The following is a 25,187-nucleotide window of genomic DNA, read 5'->3' as shown; positions in this document are numbered from 1 at the left end:
TAGAAGTACTGTTGCAAGAACCAAAGCCGGTCAAGTTAGCACATACCTACAACCCTCAATATAAAACTTAACAAGATCCCACTTCAGAGGTTCTCAGGGGTTTCTCGTTGCGATTTCTAAAATTAAAATAAACTGTAGGGGGTGTAGAGAAGCAGACGTAGGATTTAATATTGACCAAACAGCCTTAAATACTATTGGCCAAACCTCTGTGGTCGCCATTCAAGCTGAATGAGTTCCATACATCTGAGAAACCTGTTTAACAGCATTTTTCTGTGGAAGTTTGCGTTTTTTTTCTTACTCTGTTCACCGTGGGTTTTATAATTTAATCTAATTCTGAGAAATAACAACACAGCAGCTTAAATGTGGTTCTATGGAACGAGCTGTGCCGGTTCAGATAAGATGAGCTGCCATTGAGGGGCTCTCCTCTAAACACATACACCTGGAGGACTGAGGCTCGCACAAACACATGCATATAGAGGCAGATATACACTCGCACTCAACTTGTCTACAACAAGCTGAGCACAGAGCAATATATCCAAGTAGTATTTTTACCTCAGCCCACACGCTGAGCAAAATGCCAGCTCTCGGCCTTGGGAAACACACACGCACACATTTGCTCAAACACAGGCAGACACACACCCTTAGACACAACAGGTCATGCCCAGCCGGCCACTGCGGCAGCCGCAGAACATAAACAACTTTCACACACTCTGAATCATCTGAGCATTTCAATATTGTTTCAGATACTGTAAATACATTCAGCCACTCATATAAATATATGCAACCATAATTATTCCCTGAGACCGCAAATGACCGTGACGGGAAGTTAGTTCCCACAGTTTCAGTGGCGTTGCAGCCCAGCCCTGTAGTGCTCGGTTTGCAGCGCAGACGACGGGGCAGCGAGGGGAGCGGAAGGTGCTCGATGACAACAAACAGTGGTTCGTCGGCTTCAATGCAACCTGGAACATTTATGTTCTGTAACGAAAACTGTTTTCTGCCCGTGAAACACAAAATGTAACTTCAGGAGGGAAACCTGTTCACTGCTTATACCAGTAAGTCGGTCATGCTCACTTTCTCCTCTTCATCCTCTCCTACACAAGCACACACAAGCACACATACACACAGATACACACCTCTCTCCCAGTGGGCAGCAGCTGTTGGAGTGCTAATCTCCATTAGCTACTGAACTGGCTTTTATGGAGAGAGCCATGTAAAATCTGCTCTCTCACTTCTCTCACTCCTTCATCCAAGTGAAACACCCAGACTGGGTCACACAGCAAAACCTCATTGTTTTTTTTTTTCTCTGCTTTGCAGCATCTGCAACATACATTTTCACATAATTTTGAGTCCTATTCAGTGAACTGTGCAAACGTTGTGGTGATATACACAAACACACCATTACATGAATCCAAAGTTTATCTAGATCATCTTAAGGCTTCTTAGCAAAACATACTAATAGTTAGAGAATATTTCAGTTAACCATGGAGGGCAAACGAGTGACGGACAAAAAAAATAAATAAAAACACGACTTACAGTCTGTAAAGCTTCGTTGTTCCCAGGAAAAGCAGCTCGGGAAAGACAGCCAGATTATTCCGATTCAGGCGCCTGCAGAAATACAACAGGAATTAGGGAATAAACTCGACCTTGCTCGTTCCAAAGACTGCGGTTGGATGCTCGTACATTTGTGTATAATTAGCTGTTTTAAAGTAGGATTTGTGTTTCCTGGACTTTGTATTAAATTCTGTTACACTGTTTTGATTGTAATACGATTTGAGAGCATGAAATAATTGGGAGACTGATGGAGACACACATACGTGGTCATGCATGGACACTGAAAGAAAACGGTTATCCATGATTTAGGGGTACAACATGGCTGCCAGACAAACAGTGAACTCGAGAAGGATGGAGGGAACGCAGGCGGAGGAAGACGAGGGAAGGGGTTCAGATGGAGGGAGGGCGGAGGGGCGTTTTTGCCACAAAGACGGAGGAGAGGAGACGATGTGGGAAAAACAAACAGGCAGTCTGGCCGGGCTACCGAATGTGTGAAAAGGACCCCACTGAGTAAACAAGGCCCTCACAGGGGAAGAACTCACAACAACCCATCACGCACACACACGTACACACACACACACAGTGGAGACGACTCGGGTGAGTTTAATAATCTGGGTGCGATCATTTAACCCTGGTTGAGTGGAGTGAAGAGGTTTGTGTGCAGTGTGTGTTGATGTGTGTGTGCTTGATGTGTGTCAGAGGAGAGGGAGGCAACAGAGTGACACAATGAGAGACAGGCTGCTGAAACAGTTTAACCCTGACACAAACACACCCGTACACACTGACAGGCTCAAACGATGGATGCTGAGCTGGGTGCTACTGGATGGGAATGAAGAGAGGAGGAGGGGACGAAGAAAGAAAACACGGCAGGAACTAGAAGTTACTTCAAACTAAGAAGAAAACTTGAGTGTGATTTATACAAAAAAAACATACGAACTAACAGAAGTACTACACATTTTCAAACAAAAACACCAGCTCCTTTCAAAACTTCCCCAAATCTCTTTTTCATTCTCTCGTTGACTTTTTCCTCTTAACCTTTGTCTTTCACCTCTTTTTGCATCACTAGAAGCCGATGTGGACTTAAATAACGTCACCCCCTCTGTGTCCATCTTCCACCCACAAGAGCACAAATATGTGAACGTGCCCGCGCGCACACACACACATTCACACTCCACAGTTACATCAGAGGCTGCTTAAATATTTAACGTCCCGCAGAAATGATGTTTCTAAATTATTCACTCCTCTTCCGTTAACGCTGCTTCTGGCAGCTAAGAGCCCCACACGGCCCCACGGAGAGGCACACTCCCCCTGTAGGTCCTGCCCAGCCATGAGCGCCCGTTAGTGGGCTAGACATCCCCCTGGGAGAGTGTACGGACTGGTGTTCGAGGTAGGGAGGAGGAACGACAGCAGAGAGGTGGTATGAGCTCATCGCCTTAAAATAGAGGCAATGCCGTCAGACTAGGAAACACGAAATGAAGTAGAGACAGGACACAGAGATCAAATCCAGTCTGCTCCACGGTGCTGCCGAGATATCAGTGTGTTTTAATTAACCTTTTATTCATTTCTTCACTAGAATATCCGTCTGATCATCACATTATCTATAATATATTTAGCAATTAGCAACATAGAGATTGTTCAGATTTACAGACCAGGATTCCCGTGCAGAGTTCTTCTGTTTTTCCTGCTTTAGTTCTACAAATATTATAAAAGTCTGAAACGGTTTTACTTTCCTCGCACACTCTCACACATTACAAACAAGGTGATATCAAAAACAGATCATTTATACTTCTGATGGGCAGCTCCAAATACAGTGATGTAGAAAAAAAGCAGCCAACAATTATTTTCACGACGAATTTATGCACTGAATTAATTAAATCATTGAAATTAATTTAAAAAAATTAACTTAGTTATTTACAGTAGACTGTAACAGAAACAAACCGCCTGCCATACTTAAAATAAATAAAAGGCTACCATCATACGTAACCAGACATTTCAGCCAATCATTGCAACACTGCATATGAACATAACACGAATAACATTAAAGTGCGCTTGCCACGAATTTTCTTATTTTAAACATTAAACATTGCCAAAGTTTCAAATATCGATTTCAGTGTTTGTACAAATAATTCCCGTGAGCCAGAAGCTTGGCCTTCAGACTGAGTGTCCCATTTCGGATAGCGTGTGTGTGTTTTTCTTCTCTACTCATCTCTACTTTCTTGCTGATCAAAGTTTCTGTTTCTGTAGGGCAGCCAATCAAAAGAAAGTTGGCTTCAAAAGAGGGTGGCCTTCAAGGTTGAGGAGCTAAAGTGTTTTGTTTCAGCGAGCAGATGAGAGGGAGTGAACCAGCATCCAGTATAAGATAAATAAGGATTATTTTAAACTTTGAATTAAGGAAACTCTAGTGGAGTCCAAGAATAATAGTATGCAGCTGGAAATGAGAATAAAGGGTCCAGCTGAAGTTATTATACATGTAATCAAACATTTTGGACTTCTTATGTGTCATTACACACTAGATCGTACTGACTATGACTCCCCGGCCCCAACATAAACTCTGCATGAACATGACACGCACAATGTGTCTGACGTCACATGTGATTTACTCCAACATGATATGTAGGACATTTAAAACAATCTTAAATACATTTCTGTAATAAACCACATAAATGGTTAAGCGTTGTTCATTAGAGGCAGAAATTACAAATCATTTTTCTGAGATTTGAAAAGTTCCCTTATGAAACAAAACTACTGAAAAAAACAGTGATGATTCTTAACAAGTTTCTCAGTTAAATCTGAGAGCTACAATGTAACTACAAAACATTTTAGCCTGGCTGAAATGTTTTGTAGTTACATTGTAACTAAGACCTCCAAAGTCTGCTGTTACTTACAGAGGCTACATCAGCTGACTTGGCAGTTTTCACGACTCCACTTTGCACATTTCTCACTTTGGTCTTCAGCGCTGATTCTGCTCTCAGTATTTTGTTAATTTGAACTGCTGCATTAGCCTAATTAAGGAAGCACTGTCTAAAAGATTAACAGCTCAACAGTCAACCTATTGCAAGCTCTCCATCACCACTGAGCTTGACTCGGCTGCTAACTGTCACTTCACTTTTAAAGTTCTGCAAAAAAATTTGCTTGAACATAAACTTCTGAATCAAACAATGAAATCTCTCCAGTCATGTAGTGATTTAGTTTATTTGATGTTTTTGTATATAAAGACAAATATGTAGCACGAACCAGTTCCACATGCCACACATTTATAGGCTGAACTAGTCTGCAATTACCACCCACTGTTGAGCCTTTTTCCTTCTACATCTGAAAGAACGTATCTCTATCTTTTATATCACAGTGTGTGAGGGTGTGTGTGTGTGCACAAACAGCCTCAGAGTGCTTCCACAGCCATGTCTCATTAGTCAAAGTCTGGCTGGAAGAGAATGAAGACGGAGTAGCCAGTAGTCCGAGGTGTGAGAGTCACTCCGCCGAGCTAATGTCACACTGCAGCATGGTGATAATCCCCGCAGTCATAAACAGATGCTAGAAGCCCAGAAACCGCACAGTAAACACACACTCGCAAACATGCACAGTGTGCCAAATCTCTGTACATACACACATGAATACTCGCACAAACATAAAAGTCTGACACGCACACGCAACCTTAACACCTCAGACCCATGTTGATGTGCAGTAGTACAGCCTTGCAGACTGAAAATAACAAACCGCCTCAGAAACCAATTATTACTCCACCAATGCTGCTGCAGCCATAATACACATGCTGAACTAACAGTCAGTCTATCACACACACAAACACACGCACCAAAGTTATAACCCAAAACACTGCAGACATTTCCACGAACCTAAGAAACTGTCTCCACTCCAAAAACCACTTCAAACCGACCAGTGTGTGTGTGTGTGTGTGTGTGAATGGGTGTGAATGCAGTTCAACAGTTCATGTTTTCGGTTCACAGCTCGTGCATCCAAAGCGAGCCAATATCTATCACCCACCAGAGATTTACACTCTCTAATCTGATCTGTTATTTAAACACTAATGAAAGATACCATCTCTTGCCTTAAAACACAGAAATGCAGAAATTCAGTCTTATCTCCTAAACACTAAATTCCTTTGCTATCAGGTTAAAATCATTCGTATTCAGCAGCGCCGGGCAGCTTTTCCTCTAAACTTTCCGCGAACTGGTGTGTACCAACAAACATAACAAATGTTGGGTGCAGCAGAGACTCGGAAAAATCTATCTCGAATGGCTTTTTAGACAGAACTGCTGTGGTGAAAATGGCTTTGTGTCTTCACAGCGCAGATAATTTCAAGCTCTACTGCTCAGTAAAAACGGAGAAAAAAAATGTAAACTTTGCCCTGAAATGATCAGCGGGAACAATTTTATCACTCACAGGCTTTAGAGCTAATCATTTCGCACTAATCCAGAGCTTTTCTTTGAAATCCATACCCCCGCTATCTGGGATCACTGTTACAATTATCTTCTGCTGTTCATATTGTCAACATATTACAGCACGATCACTTGATTTGAGGCTTCATTATCTACTTTGTAATTGCTGTTGATAGACGCATCTCACCACTGTAATCAGCTGTGCGATTACTCATCTCGGTAAAAATTATCTTTAAATAATGTGATCAGTCAGTTGCAGGCTAATTATCGAAGGATTTAGCCGACTGATTTTCTCTGAAATTACTGTCACGGTACCTGCAATATCGCTTTCATTCTCCCTGCATGTCTGAGGCTGTTATCTCCTTCATTCTCACACACTTTGAATTGAACAGGGGCTGTAAAACAGTCAAGTAAGTGAAGGATAAGAGGATCGGGAACTCCTCACTTAACTATTCTACACCCACAGGGTGAGAGTAAAGAATGTATAGCATTCCTATATGCACAGGACAATAGAGAGAGAGAGAGCCAGATGGGTGCGTAAGGAGCAAAAACGTGAGGAGAGGTTAAGGAATGAATGAAAACGGCGCGAGTGGGTTTGGGGGGGGGGGTCCTCCAAATCAAGATAAAACCAGTACTGACAGAGCAGCCTTGCGTAAGTGAATGCGCATGCACGAGTGTATCCAAACACATTCATGTGTTTGGATATGTGCACAGTTGTGTTGTGACATGCCTATCTCCTCCACACCTCCTTCAACCACATGCCCCTCCTCCGTACCCCCAAGGCTACTGCCCTACACCTGACCCAGCCCTGCCCGGCCCTTCGGGGCCTGTCGCAAAAAAAAAAAAAAAAAGATGTGAAGGGGAACCGTTTTCTGCCCCCATGGGGGCAGTCAGTGTGGATCTGTCAGCCAAGCTTAAGGCCCTCTCCTCTGGGCTGTGGTGCCCAGCAGGCTCCCTCCAGCCCCCAAGAGGACGGAGGGCTTTGAAATGAGCCCTCAGACTCCAGACTCCAGAGACGCGCCTTTGTATGGTAGCTGTTGGGGGGCATTGATGACTGACTCCATCTTTGTGTTTGTGAACATGCCACGCAAGAGAAGCTGAATTACAGAGGAAAACTTGCAAGGACAACAGAAGACAGCCATGTTGTGTCAGAAAGTTCGCTGTTGTCAGAGACAAGACAGAAAAGGAGAGACAGCCATATCGTGCATGATTTCACATTAGATATCTAAGACTTTATCAGCTGTTGCTGTTACCACACTACAATCTATGTTCAAGGCTGTGTTGCTTATGTGAGTGCATGAAAGAGGGTATTTACTAGCTTGCACCATCTCTTTGGAGGGAGGGTAATCATTATCAAAGTTTACTTTTAAATCCAGACCATATGTAGTTAAATTTTGCCCTTTTTGTCACCAACTCTGAGTAGGAATTCCCAGAACCGCTTAGCTGGACAGAGCCCAGTGCTGGTTGCATGAGAAACACTAGCAGATTCCTTATAGTGGTCTACAGAGCTTCTCTCTCTCTCTCTCTGTCAACAAAGAGCAGCTATAGTGCAGCAGAGAGCAAAGAAAAACCAGGCATGACAGGGTCAACACCAAAGCATCCAAAAAAGTCACATTTTATCACTTTCATCCCACTGACTTGTGACAAATTTACCCACAAGAGCCATAAAAAAAGATGAACTGCTTTATTTTTATTTTTTAGTCTGTGTATGTGTGTGTGTGTGTGTGTGTGTGTGTGTCCAGGTGGATATCTCTCTGCATATGCCAATATGTCTGTTTTTGTAAATGCGTGTGTGTGTGTGTGTGTGTGTGTGTGTGTGTGTGTGTGTGTGTGTGTGTGTGTGTGTGTGTGTGTGTGTGTGTGTGTGTGTTAATTATGTTATAAAGGCCTTATGTTGTCTGGATGCTGACTTGTGATACCAGGCTGGCATTGTAAAAACTTCTGACTGTTCTTCATTCACCTCCATGGCACTCAGACTCAACATTTGCCACATGAACAGATTTGCAGGAGGCCAAGTTGGGGTAACTGACATAAAAGTGGCAAAACATGATGCATGCATTCACACGGAGCAGGAGGGGTCACTAATTAGGTTGGGTACATTATAGCCTTTTTGGTATGATTCTGGGCTGCCCTAGATGACTTGCAGGATGATCATGTTAAAAACTTGGGGAAATAGTTTGTTTTCACTGCTGTCACATCAGGTATTTTCACTGAAAGCTTTGATCGCTAAAGTCAACCTGTCCTTGATTTCAGGTATTGCTGCAACTCAAGTTAATATATAAATAAATAAATGATAAAGAAATCCATAAGTTCCGGTGATGATTCATAATCCACTGGCTAGTATATAATATAATCTGCTGACATTATTCTTCCCACTTTCAACTGAAACATGCAGTCCTAGAAGGTCACTAAGTATTCAGAGCTCATTGGACAAAGGCAAACCAAATAATTTTTTCTTCAAAGGGCTTTTTCAAAACCCCTCTTGCACTAAGGACTGTTAATGCTGTTAGTAAGCAGTGGGTTAGGATATTTAAACAGTGTCCTTGAGAGTCACCAAAGCACAGAATAAGGGAATGTTTTTTGTAAAGCTCTACAGACTTGGAGAACTTCTAACAAAGACAAATAATGCAGCTTGTGAATGCAACAACTGAAAAGAGATTTTATATGACACTTGTTGATCTGTGCATCCAGATATGCAAATGAATCGACGGGCATGCGCGTTCTTGGAATTTTTAAGGCTGGGCAAACTGATTTTATACAGAATTAAATTAACACAATGGCGTCAACACATCATTACTCACAGTCTCTCCAGCTCCTTCAGGTCCTGGAAGGCTCCTCTCTCGATTGTGGTGATTTTGTTCTCCATTAACTGCCTGAGAGAGAAACACCAAGAGAGTGTGAGACTATGTGAATTGGACAATAAAAAAAGGAATGACATGAGAGGGGGGAAGGAGAGTGATAGAGAGACACAGAGCGTGAGAGCTGACAGAGTGATTTGTGTGATGAAACCATAAGAGGCCAAAAAAAAGGAGAAAGATGGCTGGATGGGGCCAGCGATAAGAGAGAGAAGAGAAAGACGGAGTGAGATAGGGCACAGGAGATTGACACTGGAGAGGAGAGAGAGGGAGAAATAGAGAAGGATCAGGAAGCACTGGGTGTGAAAAAAGGAGAAAAGCAGATTGGTGGAGATGGAAAGTGATAGAAGGTTTAAAAAAAGCAAGAAAGAGGAGAGACAATCAGCAGCGGGTCGATAGAGTCCCAGAATTGACTTTAAAACTGGCCCATCAGTTGGACAGGGACTCATCTATCATCCAATTTACTCTCTATCTAACCGCATAGCTCTGACTACTCCTTCACTTACACCAGCACAACTTCACTAAGATTAGTGTGCTGACGAAACCAAGCAAAAACACACATGCTTTTATGGGCCATCTCCACTGAGCTCTTCTTTTTTTAATTAATTGATTTATCAGTGAGTCAACGCTATTTTTTAATACAGCCCCATAAGAAAAAAAAAAGGGGGGGGGGGGGCGACTTTTATTTTTAAAGACTCTTCTCACAAATTTCTCAAATTTTAAAAAAAATCTATTCTCACGGGTTTTTTTTTAAGTGCAGTGTTTTTGCTAATTATGGTGCTTTTGGGTGAACATACCGGAAATAGCTAAAGTGAAAACTAGAGCACACAAATAAAGACACACATACACACAATTAAGGACATAATCTCTGGAGGAATTCCAACTATGTCTATTCCCTTCCATTCATTTCGGCTGCTGAATAGCGCGCACAGCAGCTATCCCTGTCCCGGCAGTGACGGTGCAGGGGAACTCTTTAATCTGGATTCATCCCAGGTAAAGAAACCTGTTCTTACTTGACTCTCCCCCCCTTCTCTTCCTTTCCTTCCACCCTTCCCTCCCTTCCAGCAGCTACATTCCTCCCTCCGCGGTTACACCTAATGACCGCTATCTCTTTCCTCTTTTTACCCTCCATCACTTCCTCGCCAGCGCGTTAATCACTCCAGCACATGGGCCCCGGGGCCCGGTGGTTAAAATAAGCCCCCTCCTGACACTTCCACTGGCAGATTAACACGACAGCATTAACAGGTGCCGCTGCTATTCTGTTTAGACACTTATGATGGCTCAGTGAAACCGCAGCTTCCCACCACTGGATGCAGTGCCTGCGTGCAGCAGCTCCAGAGCTGGATGAATCTGCTGCTGCTGCCGAGCACGGCCAGAAACTGTTAAATCTCTGTGCTGTGATGTTCTATTGGAAAGTTTTCTGGATATGCAAGGTGCTGCTTAACAGTGCATGTGGGAGAGAATATTGTTGTTTTCCTTTTTGCATCTTCAGGGGAGGGGATAAAGAGGGGATAAAATAAAATTCGCCGAATAAACGTCACTTACAACACTCGCAGATGCCTCAGCCCTGCGAAATCCGTCTTCGTGATTTTAGTGAGGTTGTTTGCATTCAGGTCCCTGGAAAGAAAAAGGATATTTTAAAAAATTAATTAAAAAAATATAAATTAATACATGTTTGTGATGTGCTCATTGATGAAGGAGGCTTTTGCTGAAACTTCTTGTTCCGTAGCCAACGCAGGGTTGTCATCTGACTGTCAGAGAAACTGAGAGGAGCTGTGGCTGCTGCACTACATCGGCAAGTGTTAATTTCATCGAGGGGTCTTTTAATGATAAAATTCGGCCTCTTTAACTCGGAGCCCACTTGTCCAAATCCGTTTTTGATTAACTCGCTGGTCTGCTGACAAACCGATGTGGTCTACGGAGGCTGTGCTAATGCAACAGTTCAAAACCGCCAACAACCACAGCAGCCCCCCAACTTCAGCTCCGCGATCAGCCCTGACGTGTCCTCGTATTAGGCACCAAAACGAGCTTTAGTGTTTTTATCATTTATACCTCACGCCAACATTTACATCAGCTGCGTACTGCGGCGTTAACAAGGCTGAAAGTATAGGTTAGACATGACAAAAAGCTCTGCGCTCTTAAAGATGTGGTCCTCGAGAGAGACATTTTCAGTGCCTCCCGGTTAAAAACAAATGAATTAGACAGGAAATTTTGGGGGAATAATGTGTGATCATAATTAGGATATGAGCTGATGACATTTCCTAACCACTGATCGGAATAAAATTTGGGTGCTAAAACATCAGAAGGTGTGACATTTTTTTCTCCATAAACTCTTTAAACTCCTCACACCCCTTCAGAAGAATCGCCGCATTAAAAGGTAAATGCAGTCTCGTTATTTTTCATCATTTAAGCATAAAAGAAATGGCAACACGACATTGTGGTGACTTTTCTTATACAATGTTTCCAAATTTTAAGTCAAATCTATACAATCCCGTACTTACAGTCTCTCCGTGTTTCGAGGTATGTTTCTGGGCACATTGCGCAGTCCTTGTCCGTGACAGTCCACTGTCGTACCGGTGCAGGAGCATTGGGCCGGGCATGGCTGACCGTCTGCTCCGCTGGACAGGACCAGAACAGTCACCAGCAGCCCCAGCACAGTCACCGGGGAGCGGTGAGGGCCAACGGGGCACCGAGCTCCCACCATCACTGCGGCAAGTGGGGGCCAATATGAGACCCGCAAAAACACCGTGAAAACAGAAGGGCGTTAAAAGATAAAGCCCCGAAATCCCCCGAAGGAGCTCACCAAACTCTGCACGCAACGGGATGCCGTCCTCCTTTTCGCTGTCCTCCCTTAGCACACGCGTGTTTCAGAAATGCCTGGTTCTGAATTTACATTTGGGTCCTCTGAGAGGGGTTTCAGTGCGTGAGGACTGTGATCAGGGACTTGGGTCCCCCTGGGTAGAAATAGGGGAGCTCGATAAGGCGGTAGAGCGGCTCTTTGGCTGCGCTACAGCGGCGCAAACTTCCACATGTCCCCGGCATGCGGTGCCCAAATCCCCCCGGTGAGTGCCGTGCCTGTGTATGTAAATGTGTGCCCGCGGAGCAAAGACAGTGAAACCCTCTCTCATGTACACACACACACACACACACACACACACACACACACACACACACACACACACACACACACACACACACTCTCTCTCTCTCTCTCTCTCCAGGTAAGGCTCTGTTGGTTGTAATTCACAACACGCGTCCTGCGAGGAAGCCGCGGCTGCTCTTCTTTCTCCCCCCCAAAAGAAAAGAAAAAGAAAAGAAAAGCTCAGCAGAGGTCACCGTGGCGGAGAGATATTGATCCCGATAATATATCAACTGCCGGTCAGCGGTGAGGGTAACGCGAGGGACAGAAAATCGTGAAAGACCAGCGCGCAATACTATAATCCAACTCTGCGTGGTGCGTCAAAGCGCTGCTCCCGAGAGTGTGTGATAGGGAGAGAGAGAACAGACGCAGCAGCAGACGTGCTCTCTCACTCTCTCTCACTCTCTCTCTCTCTCTTGCTCTCTCAGACAAATACAAAACATCCACGCATTGCGTTTTCCCTCAAGGTAGCAGCAGGTTTCCAGCTGGCCGTCAATCAAACAGCAACAGTTTGACCTCGGAAGGAGACTCTCTTTTTCACTGCAGTGTCCCGGTCACCTGATGCTTTATTTAGCTGGCTTCAGGGAGGCGACCGAGCCTCAGACTGAAAACTAATGTGGAAAATTTAGAAACAACTTCTGAGCCCTGGATTTCTATATGGATGGATGAAGAACTGCTTAAAAATCCTCTCATTATATCTGTCTCATAATTGTGACTGCACAAGATGAGCAGCTGAAATGGATTTGAACTGATTTGTTTTTATCCACCAAAAAAAAAAAGTTAGTTTCAGTGTCAATAGCAACAAGTAGCTCTAAATTAAAGACTACAGGAATTACGTGACACTGAAGCTTTTGCAAACGTTTCAGCTCTAATATTAAATTTTCAGAAACTCTGAAGGGAGACCAGCACGTATTTGCATATTTAGATATTTACTGAGTAACGACAATACTCATAATAGGTACTGATCAGTTACTGTAACAGGAACAAAATAACCATACGTATGAAGTTCTGTAATATTTACTCAGAAAGGACTTTGTTTACTCGACATTATCTGATACATTTATCTGCTAATTGTATTTCACAATGTTTCTAGCCAGCAATAGATAAGCTGTGTGGACTGGTGATTTCCAGTAATATCACTGTTTTGCCGAACTACCCCCAGCACATATATATATATATAACTGTACAGTCAGCTCAGCGACATTGATCAGCTGTTAACCCATCCAGCAGCCACTATGTAAAAGAACTATCACTAAGATTAAAACGTTTTGTTGTAACTTTTAGATATTTAAGTTATTATTCACTGTAACAGGAATATAACAGAGGGTTTCTGAAACAGATACCATCTATATAATTCTCTAGAATACAATCAATTGATTGCCATTTCACATCTCAGACCTTTAAGCCTTCAAGTCTCCTCCAGCGCCCAGGACATATAAATTGCTGGTTGCTTTTGAACAATCTCCTTTTCATGTTTCTGCCAAAGATGAAACTGTCAAATACCACCTTTATTTTTTTCTTCATTTTATTATTTCAGTTAACATTTATGTTGATTTACTTTTTGGGTGGGAGAATATAAACATTTGACTTCATGGGGTAATCTTACTGCTGATTTCCTTACTGGAAATACTCCTTACTGGAGTTACACTCTCAGATTAGGAATACACATCCATTTTCTTAACCAGTTATCCCTTTCAGAGTCCCAGGGTTAGTGGAGCCTATCCCAGCTGGCACAGGACAAAAGGCAGGGTACACCCTGGACAGGTCACCAGTCTATTACACACATTCCTGGATAAGGCATAAATTGTCATATCACAGATTTTTCACAGGACTCTGTGAAATCCTGTTGCTCTAGAATACTTTGCTATACACAGTCAACTCAGTGAGAAGGTATCCCCAGGTCCTCTGGCTGCAACACAAGCCCAAATCATCACCCCTCCACCACCGTGGTTGACAGCTGGTATGATGCTGGATTTGGTTTTGTACATTATGATCAAACATTTCCTCTCCGGGCTCGTCTGTCCAGAGGACATCGTTCCAGGGGTCTTGTTGTTTGTTCAGGCGAAACTTTGCAAACCTAAGTTGGCCTGTCGTGTTATTTTTACAGAGAAGAGACTTTCTTGTGGAAATCTTTCCAAACAAGTCATAGTTATTCAGTCGTTTCCTAATTGTACTGTCATGAACTTTAACATTTAACACGTTAACTGAGGCCTGCAGAGTCTGAGATGCAGCTCTTCGGTTTTTGCTGTTTCTCTGAGCATCGCACGCTCTGACCTTGGGGTTCATTTGCTGGGATGTCCAGTCATGGAAAGATTGCAGCATTGTGGTAACACAAACCTGAAGACCAGCAAACTGCCAAAACTTCTGCTTTCATAGAGCTGGTCATGCTTGCTGATGATCACTTAATCAAGTGCATTTGATTAGCAGTGCCTGGCTGCTACTCACTCTCTTAATTCCCATGGAAGCAGTACGGGATGAGCTCAGTTTTTAACAGGACTGCATAGTCCTGTGAAAACATCCCGTTCCACAGGACTGTGTAATATAATAGTGATTCTTCATTAGGATCAGTAGTATAAATATCTTAACCCTAGAACACTATCGCTGGGTGATTTACACCCGAGAAAATACATTTACATGATTTCTCTCTCCTGCAGCTGTTTGCGTGTCGAGGAGCCTGTGCCATCACCAGGGAAGTCTCAAATGTCCCAGGAATGGGTGGACCAAAGACCAGCTTTCCAGAGTCATTATTTTGTTTTAGGAGTTTTATTTTTCATTTTGTTAGACATGGCACAGTTGAAAGTAAAAGAAGACCACTCTAATTTGTCATGTGTTGTCATATTTTGATATATTTGATTACTTTTCATTGGTTATATTATATCGGGTAAAAATCACCCGGCATTAGTGATCGTGTTACTATTTATAGCGATAGTGTTCTAGGGTTAATAAGATGCCATAGCTGCGGCAAAGCTTGTCCTGTCCTGTCAATCTCTCTCTTTCATGAACCCTTCCTTTGTGGCTCCCAAAACAGAATACAAACAGCTGTGTGTGATTGTAATGCTGATATGTTTCCACCCCTCAAAAACACTCCCACAGCCTCAAAGTCTGCTTAGAGTTTGGAGAAAATTCAGTATATCTTACTTATTTATTTATTTTATTTTTTTCCCCTTTTGAGAGTAGGGCTAATAAAAAGAAAAGCGGGCAGGGTAGATGAGGAGGGGTCATGTATTGTAGCTGAACAGAGGGAAGAAAATAATCAGAGGGGAGATTAAGCCTGACCCTTTATGTCCAGTGATGCAACAAGACTTCAAGGCACATGGCATGTTTAGACACAGCCTTACCTGACCCGCCTGCTCCTTACACGCACACATGCAGTTGTGTTTCCATCACTTCAAAGGGCATTGCACTGACTCTCACTATCTTCCTGGAGACTTACCTTAATCCCCACCATAACCCTCAGTCTTAAAACATGCCTTCATGATAAAATTTGATTATTTCTGTTTTGGGACATGCTTTTTGAAACTAAAAGAAAGTTGCAACTGTATGCCCCCAAAGCAAGAGTAATGAAAGTAAACACAAAAAACGCACACTTGGGTGATTGCCCAGGATTGAAGTAAAGCCTATATGTCAAGCTACAAGACTCTTTGAATGTTATAAGACATTTTAGATTCAGGAACTGGTCGTGTGAACATCTAACAGTGAGCGTCACTGCTCGATTTAGTCATTTCTGTGTTTTACATCATATTGGTGGTTCTAAACATCATAATGGCCCAATGGCTAATTCAGAACCTCTCGAATCACCTCGTAGTTCTTGTAATTTTGCTATAATGGGAAATGGGTGCAGTGATTTATTGTAATGTGACAATACAATTGAACTTTGTTATGCAAACAACCTTGTAATTTCTTTAGTAGTCTTCAGGAATAGTTCCCGAGTTTTCGTGAAGGATATTCAAAGTTCTTCTTTGTATGTTGGGTGCTTTTTGTTCTGTTCTCTGTCAACACGATGCCACGCCACTTGAAAAAATATCAATGTCCGGGTTCTAAAGAGGCCAATCTATGACCAACAGTTTGCCACTATGTGTTTCTCTATCCAGTTATGCTTCTACTGTATTTGCAGAGTATTTAGGATCACTGTGAGTCTGAAAAATGAAGCTGCTGTGAATCAGATGGTTTCCAGATGGTATTCAATGGTGGATCAAAATCTCGTGGTACCCTTCTGCATTAATAATTTCATCAAATATTACAAACCAGCATCACTGGCTTCAGCAAACAGTAGACGGAACAACTGAAAATCGAGATGCATGTCTCATGTTCTGTGTCAGGTCTTTGCTGGATTCTTTCCTAAGGACATGCGTTTTAACTTTTTAAGACTTTTTTAAACACACCACGCTGTGATATGCAAAGTTTTCAGCAGTAACTCTGTCAGAAACATCTTGTAAATGCAAAAATAATATTTTATGTCCGTCAAACCATCTGTTAGGTTCCCCTTTATGTTTAAGTGATTCATAGGTCAGTGTTAAATGGCTTAACTTATTCTTATGACCTGGGTGAGTGAAAAAGCAAAGACCTTCAAAAACCTTCAAAAAACCTTCAAAAAAGCAAAGACCTTCAAAAATCCTGGAAAAGTACTGCTCAAGGCCACTTTAAAAATACAAGAAAGTCTGGCTCCTTGGAAGCAAAGCATAAAGACATACGGGTTGACTCAAAACCTTTGCACAGTTCTGTATATCTCAGTAAATATTAGACATTCATGGTCCTCAGTTATAGTTTTTTAGCAATCCTGCAGCTTATTCTGTAGAGCCATCACCATGATGACATTGTTAGTAAAAGGTCTTGAGAGCTTTGGATACACTGCATGATGAATTGGTAACTTTTAATATTTTAAATCTTTTCTTAATGAGTTAATTCTTATATAAATGATGACATTCCCATTAGCTGCTGGTATTAAATATATACATGGTGAAACAAGCAATAACAGTCAGATTGTCAGCATATTGAACATTACACCTGCTTCCATGCTAACAGCATACTAACATGGCTGTAGACTCATCATGCACCTTCTACTTAGACTTGCTATTTTCAGTGCATTAGTATTCATCAGTGATAAGTAGCCAAGTTTACATGAAGTGCACTGTCAGTACTTAACTTTAATGACATGAGATCAACAACCACAGCAGCATCCAGGCTGTGGAGAATATGTGCTATGAACCAACGCCAGCTAGCTTGCTTTTAATCAACAGTACTCCTAATGCATGTTAAACTGAAGTCTTCACTGTGAATGAATTAGTGATACACATGAGGTCAGATGCCCAAAACTTAGAGATGTTTACCAAAAGTGAAGGTCAGACATTGGACTTGTTGCTTTTTGGAAAGTTTTCCATTTTTGATGTTCAGTTAGAGACAATAAATACTTTGAAACATTAAAATTAACATACCATAAAAGTAAGCTTGTAGTGCGTGTAGTATGAAACACAGCTGTGTCTCATTTGTTCAGTAAATATAATGAATAAATACCATAAATAGTATAAGGTTCACAGTGACCGTACATGGCATATTTAAGGCACATTTGATGATAAATAATTTCAACAGGCAGCATTAAACTGTTTCTTTTTGCCAGTTTCCTTGATTGACTTGTGTTTACTCCGTTCGTTCTGAGATTGCATTTGAGCTCTCAAGGCCAGAGCAGCATTAGGCTACATTTAGCATTTAATTTGTGATACATTGTATAATGTGGTGTGCCTACACTAAATGTTAGTTATGCTGTTTGGTTTTCAATTTGAAAGGAGACCTTAAATAAATATAACACAAGCAAAGAAGCTTTTCAAAGTGGTCACATTTTTAAAAGTTCATAGTAATTGCTGTAGTCAGGATTTGAAAATGTCAATAACGCACCAAGAACGGCGAGCTTTTCTTACCTGAAGTGAGAAAGTTGACATTCATCTTGAAATCTTTTCAGGGTTTGGAGAACTTCAATTTTTTATTATTTAACCGAACTCTACCATACAAAGACATATCGATTTTTCTAAATATTATACATTTGAGCATTAACAAAACAAATAATGAGTTTCACGAATGAAGAGGCTTAATTTTAACGAATGACATTCCACCAAACTGCCCGAATTAACAAGTGAACATGACACATCTGACACTTGTAGATTTGCTACTGTGCTTGGGTTCAATGTTCTGTTGATTGATCCAGTGTATTCCAAGTTATAGCTGTAGGACAGACAGCCTCACCTTTGACCCTAGAATACTTTGGTATACAGAGGAGTTCATGGTTGACTCAAGTAACAAGGTTCCTCCTGGTCCTATGGCTGCAAAACAAGCCAAAATCCTCACCCCTCCACCAACGTGCTTGACAGCTGGTAAGAACTGTTTGTGTTGATATGCTGTGTTTGGTTTTTGCCAACCACGGTGAGTAAATTATAGCCAAACATCTTCACTTTGGTCTCATCAGAGGCCTTCTGAATGTTTTTTTCAGAAGTCTTGTGGTTTGTTCAGATACAACTTTGCAAATCTACGTTATGCTGAAGAGTCTTCCTTGTGGCAATCCTTCAAACCAAGCCATGCTTTTTCAGTTTCTTTCTAATTGTACTGTCAAGAACTTTAAAACTTGACATGCTAACTGAGAATTGTAGAATCTGAGATGAAGCTCTTTGGGATTTTACTATTTCTCTGAACATTGCACAGTCTGACCTTGGGTGAATTTACTGGGACATATACTGTTGGGCACATTGTGGCATTATGTTAATACACATCTAAATGCTTTACACCAGCAAATGGCCAAAAACTTCTGGTTTATAGAGGTCTCACACTTGCTGATAATCAATTAATTGAGTGCATTCAGTTAGCAGCATCAAGCTGCTACTTACCCTATAAATTTCTATGGAGGCCATAATGGTGTTCTTAGTTTTGCCCAGAATTGCACAGAGTCATATAAAAGCATTTATTCTTATAGGACTGTACTTCCACAAAGTGGGATTCACACTGGAAAACAATCCAGGGAAAACAAACAGTGTATATCTCTAAACAAAAGGACAGGAAGCATGCTTTTATTATGGAGTCAAACCGTAAGACTTATTGCTGAAATATTCACTTCAAGAAATCTGTCTGGTTTGGAGTTTTGCAGAGCTGCTAATCAGATGTGAATCTGTCTGTCAGCTCTGATGTTGGTGCTGATCAGTCTAGCCTGTTGATTTAGGAGCTGTTTGTGTTATCTTTGGTTTATGGCCATGCAGTAAAGCTGAAGGTGTAGGAGGTCAGTTCAGCCACCTGGCCTCCAGACAGCTGCTACTGAGACACATGCTGCAAAGAGTGTGCCTTACAGTACGCGCACACTCATACCCATCTTGCTAATTTTAATTTATGCACAGGCACAAGTTTTTGCAATGCAGCAGACAGACACACAGAGAAACAGACGGAATTTTAAACAGTTTATTACGTGTATGTATTAATTAACCACATTAATCAAATCTGCTGTGGGTTTCTCTTCGGTCTATGTTTGTGTGTTTTGCTTGATAATCACATCATTAAAAACCAACGATGTTTGTGTTTGGACTGGCATTGTCAACACAGTGGCTGGTTACACAGCTGCACCGAGATACACACACACAAACACACAGACAGAGGGATGAACACACAGTGCCACACCAAAACACACAAACTTTAGAAAAACAGAAACTCCTCCTCCTGGATTCCTTTCACTCCCAACTGTCAGTTTTGTGCTGATGCGATCTGCTCATGAAGTGTATTGAAACTACACTGAGGCCCTGAGGTGTGTAAGTGGTTGGTTACCTTTGTTGTGATGGGTCTGAGAGGCTGTTGTCTATCTCAAACACACCCAGCCACCAAGGCCCAGGGAAATAATCAGGGGGTGAATAGGATCTCATGAATTGACTGGTATGTTGGAAATGCTCCACTCTTCTGCCTCTCGAGTAAGGCGTGTCTGGTTTCTCATGTTAGGTGTGTGCCATTGTTCATTTTCATTTCATTTATTTATTTATTTCACACTTGGTACAACAGTTTCCACAGTTAGTTCTTTCAGGCAAACCAACCACACTTTCTATCAGTAAAGCACTGCAACCATGTGTGAAAAGGCGCAGGAAGAAGAAAATATTCTTATTAAACCCTGCCCCCTATCTACAATCCAACTTATATTGCAAGTGGGCACCAAAAATCAAGGAACAAACTAACATTAACATTTATCTCCGGTCCTAACTCAAACCAAACAACAAATTTACAATCAGAATATACCACTCCACATAGTAACAAGGAGAAAAGATAAGTAAATAAAATAAATGAGGCAAAAAAATAATGGATCCTTTTTCAATTAACTCCAATTTCATTCACATTCTTCATATTGAGTTATCGTTTTAGACATGTAACACTTTTTAAAACAATGTAAATTTATACAATTCTTTAAATTATAATGATAAGATAAGATAAGATAAGATAAGATAAGATAAGATAGAACTTTATTAATCCCTCGGGTGGGTTCCTCTGGGAAATTCGATTTCCAAAAAGCACAGCACCGACAGAAGTTACAGTTACAGAATATTATATATATATATATACACACACACACATACACACACATATATAAATACAGAGACAAATATAAATAAAATATACGAAGGGGATAAATAGAATAAATAGGAATAAAAATAAAAATACAAGTGAATTGCACATTTCAAGTATAATGAAGAGAGTTCCACAGTCGTATACCCCTAACCGTTGGACTCATTAATCTTTGTGTAGTCCTAGCTAGCTGACGCTTAAAATAAAATTTCCTTCTGCTGTCTTCTCCCCCCGAACACATTAAAAATACTCTTTGTAACTTAAAAGGCAAAATATTACTTTTAGCCTTAAACGTAATTAATAGTGTCCGTAGTTTGACTAAATCTCCTAATTTTAATAATTTCGATTTTATAAATAATTTATTTGTATGTTCTCTATATTTAACGTCATGAATCATTCGTATCACTTTCTTCTGTAATAAGTTTAGAGGTTTTATAGTATTCTCATATGTATTTCCCCAAACTTTGACACAGTAACTAAAGTATGAGAAAAACAATGAGAAATATAAAATGCGCATTGTTTTGTAGTCTAACAAATCTCTTACATTTCACAAAATATAAATGTTTTTAACCATCTTCTTTCTAATATACTCAATATGTGATTTCCAAGTCAAATTTTCATCTACTATTACACCCAAAAAGCGAAATTCAGTAACTCTTTCAATCAATTCTGCATTAATGGACACAATGACTTCTTCCTCCTTTACACGATTGCCAAATATCATGAATTTCGTTTTTGTCAGATTCAAAGATAATTTATTTACATCAAACCATTTTTTAAATCTTAACATGTCAGAAATCATAATTTCAACCAAATCTTTCAAATTCTCTCCAGAGCAATAAAAATTTGTGTCATCTGCAAATAAAATAAAATGTAACCGAATGCGACCTATTTTCTAAATAACTCCTTAACCAATTCAATGCCACTCCTCTCACACCATAATTATACAATTTAGAAATCAAAATAAAATGTTGTAACGTGTCAAAAGCTTTTTTCAAATCAACGAATACCCCAACGGTGTATTTATTATTATGCGTGGCAGATGAAATATCATCAATGAAAGTCAACAATGCTAATGCCGTTGATCTATTTTTACAAAATCCAAATTGATTTTCATTTATTAGTTGATTTTTTTCAATAAAACTATCAAGTCTTTGCGCAAAAAGTTTTTCAAGCACTTTTGAAAACTGTGACAAAAGAGACACTGGCCTATAGTTGTTAAAACTATGCTTATCTCCTGATTTATATAAGGGTATCACTTTTGCCACTTTCATTCGATCAGGAAATACTCCTGATTGTAACGAGATATTAAAAATATAGCAAAGAGGAATACTTATACAGTCTAAAGTCTTTTTAATTATAATCATGTCTATACCATCACAGTCAGTAGATTTTTTTATTTTTAAAGTTTTCTACAATTGCTACTATTTCTTTTATGGTAATATCAGCTAAGAATACAGAATTAACCACTCTACTTTCTCCTTTCCAGACTTCCTCATATTCTGGGTCATCATTTTTTCTAATTAAATTTGCTAAGTGGGGGAAAAATTGTTCATCATATTTCACTTGAAAGATCATTGAATGTTAAAATCTGCCTCAGTGTTTGTCATTTTAAATAAAAGGACATATACGCATACGTTACACCTTGCTAGTACTGCGTTGTACCATGTTGAAATGATGGCATTGAGCAGAGAATTTTTCTTAGGAGGTTCATCTACTAATCAACAGGGTGGTGGTTCTATCCCCAGCTCCTCCAATCTACATGTTGAAGTGTCCTTGGGCAAGATACTGAACTGTGCATTAATCACACAGTGAGTGTGCCTGAATGACAAAGTGTTCCACAAACGTGTGTGTGTTTGGGTGAATGAGCTTTTAGTGCTAAATTAGAATAGGAAAGTGCCATAGAAGTATCGGTCCATCTCTCACTTACAGTAATGTTGGCTGCACATCTGTGATGCTCCATTCTCCACATCCCAAAGGATCTCTATTGGACTGCATTCTGGTGACTGTGGAGGTCCAGTATGATATCATCTGACCCCATCTGAGCACAGCACATTACAGAAGTTGGGTACACTGTGTTCAAAAAGGGATGTATATGGTTAGCAACAATACCCGGGTAGACTGTGGTGTTTTAAAAATGCTCATCTAATACTAAAGGGCCCAAAGAGTGCCAAGAAAATATCTGTCAACCCATTGCATCTTCACCAAAAGCCTGAGCTGCTGATGGATGGCAGGATGGATTCATGCTTTTGTGTTTCTTCCATCCTCTGTTGTTCAACTTTGGTGAGCCCATGTGCACTGTATTCCTCAGTTTCCTGTTCTTAGCTCTAGGGATGGGTATCGTTTAGGTTTTATCCGATACCGGTGCCAAATCGGTACTTTTAAAACGGTGCCGGTGCTTAAACAGTGCTCAAACCGGTGCTTAAAGAATGGAGAACACAAACTTTGTCCAAAAACCTCTTATGTTTTTATTTTTAGCAGTCTCTTTTTTTCTGCAAAATGATAAGCACCGTTCAGCCCCACGCACGGGGCAATCCGCGCTAACTCGCTAACTCACTAATGGAGATTTGCCACACTCGCAGTAGATGTGCTTGGTGTAAGGTCTTGCAGCAAGTTATCGAATACGGTGCTTTTAAAAAACCGCTATGCGTCGCCAGGTGTTTCATCAGATTCGAGGTGTTACCTCCTTTGCACAGTATCACCTTAAAGCACTTGTTGCAGGCTGCTGAGTTTGCATCTTTTGCTGTGAAGTACAGACAGACTTTTGACCGCTTCGCCTTGGGCATTTTTAATTTGTAGCTCTGCTCTAAAAGAACGTACGTACCTGGGCCCGCCTACTATCCGTGGAAAGGTAAAATGATTGGCTAGATTCCAAAGTGTGTGACATCTCAGGAAAAAAAAAAGCACCGAAATGTGCGCTGCTTTTTGGTCTGGTTACTACCGTTTCGGTACCCATCCCTACTTAGCTCACAGAAGTGGCACCCAGCGTGGTCTTCTGTTGCTCTAGCCCATCTACTTCAAGGTTTACATGCTGTGTATTCAGAGATGCTCTTCTGCATATATCGATTACAACAAGTATTTATTTCAACTACTTGCCCCTTAATCAATTCAAAGCAAATCTGGACAGTCTCCTGTGACCTCTGACATCAACAAGGCTGCTTTACCATTACTGCTGCTCACTGGATATTTTCTCTTTTTTGAAGTAATCTCTGTAAAATCTGAAGGCGGTTGTGTGGCAAAACTCCCAGTAGATCACAGCTTTCTGAAACACTCACACCAGTGTGTCTGACATCAGCAGCCACATTCAAAGTCACTCGAATCACCTTTTTCTCCACTCCGATGCTCAGTTTGAACTAGATTATGTACATCCCTAAATGCAATCAGCTGCTGCCATTTATTGACTGGAAAATAGAATTAATATTATTGGAACAGTTGTACCTAATGCAGAGCATACATGTATTTACAGGATGCACTACAACAGAAACGAAAGAGAAACAGTGAGAAAACTACTCAGTATGAGTAATAACTGGGATGTTTTTCTGAGATGGAAAATCAGCTTTTATTTGCTTATAAATCACACTGTGAATCAACATAAATCGACAAATGTGCTCCGTTTTATTGGTCCGAATATTTTAACAACATGCTGACAGACGTTTCCAGTATATAATAAATACTGCTTCACATTACTTTTTTTTTTTTTATTAGGGTCACTGCCGATAAATATTGCTTTAGGTAACTTATATTTCATGCTCAGCATCTGTCAATTATTACTTTCTAGCATAGCATGAATTTTAGCAAAATAAATTGGTACGTGGACCAGTCACAAGTTTCTTATTAACCAAACCATTAAAGACTAACTGTTCTGATGGTTCTGATAACACATTAATGCACTATAATTAATGATAATTTAATAAATGTATCAAACACAATGTCACAAATTCATAGTTGCCGATTGAGAATAATTTGAGAAACTGCTTGTATTACTCATCGATGATTTCTTAATTATGAGCACATTGATCTCTCCACATCAGTTGCTCACAATTTTATGGAAATAATTGGAAAGAGCACTACAGTCACTTTGGACACTCTGGTGCATTGATGCACTTTTGAGCATTTGGGAGACACTTTTGTGAGAAAGTAGGGCATACTTGTTCGAAGAGTTTGTATGACCTGTATTCACAGCAGTTATAAAAGGTGACAAATGAAAGCAATTGAGCGTGTTAAGACGCACTTAGATGTTCTGCTCTTTCTTACCTCCACACACGTGAGCAACAAGTGAGTGAAACTGCTCGACCCTTTGTTAAATATAGTTGAACTCCTTCAGCTTTAATGGGAGTGACTGTGTCTGACCATTTGACTCAGCTCTGTGCATAAAGAAAGAGCAGGCCTTCAGCGCTGTGTTCAAAGACGCTTCAATTTCGGTAAAGCTCAGAGTCAAGCTCTCAAAATCCCTGTCAATAGAAAAGTAACCTGCTTTACCAGCTTAACTACAGCCACACCGCAAAACTACTTTTGTCTTCCCTTCCTATTACTAGAGGATGTTTATGTTTTAGTAAAACAAAGAAAGAGTTCAGATTCAAAAACCTCTTAAGTCTGCCTGCCGTTTTGTTTTAAATAAGCTTTTGTTATTGGGCTTCTTTGTTCAGGTTCAGTAAGTTCTTTTTAACTAAATGA

At 40.7% G+C, this 25,187-nt stretch overlaps 1 protein-coding gene across 12 annotated transcripts in view; it reads right to left on the bottom strand.

Moving 5' to 3' along the window:
• Positions 1-12,269, bottom strand: part of slit2 (slit homolog 2 (Drosophila)) — a 103,151-nt gene extending 90,882 nt beyond the window's left edge. For all 12 annotated transcript variants that reach the window (XM_085276887.1, XM_085276889.1, XM_085276891.1 and 9 more), the window contains exons 1-4: positions 11,302-12,269; positions 10,346-10,417; positions 8,747-8,818; positions 1,534-1,605 (exon numbers count right to left, since the gene is read on the bottom strand). In XM_085276887.1, coding sequence (XP_085133013.1) covers positions 1,534-1,605; positions 8,747-8,818; positions 10,346-10,417; positions 11,302-11,504 — 419 coding nt within the window. In that variant the 5' untranslated portion in view covers positions 11,505-12,269. The remainder of the gene's footprint in view (positions 1-1,533; positions 1,606-8,746; positions 8,819-10,345; positions 10,418-11,301) is intronic.
• Positions 12,270-25,187: the final 12,918 nt, after the last annotated feature.

Source organism: Mchenga conophoros, linkage group LG6, assembly GCF_057382185.1.
Source record: "Mchenga conophoros isolate Kocher_MC1m ecotype Shallow Benthic linkage group LG6, M_conophoros_male_GT1.1, whole genome shotgun sequence".
NCBI classification, from domain to species: Eukaryota; Metazoa; Chordata; class Actinopteri; order Cichliformes; family Cichlidae; genus Mchenga; species Mchenga conophoros.
The sequence above is the reverse complement of the archived record's forward strand: the minus strand, read 5'-3'. Positions and strand labels throughout refer to the sequence as shown.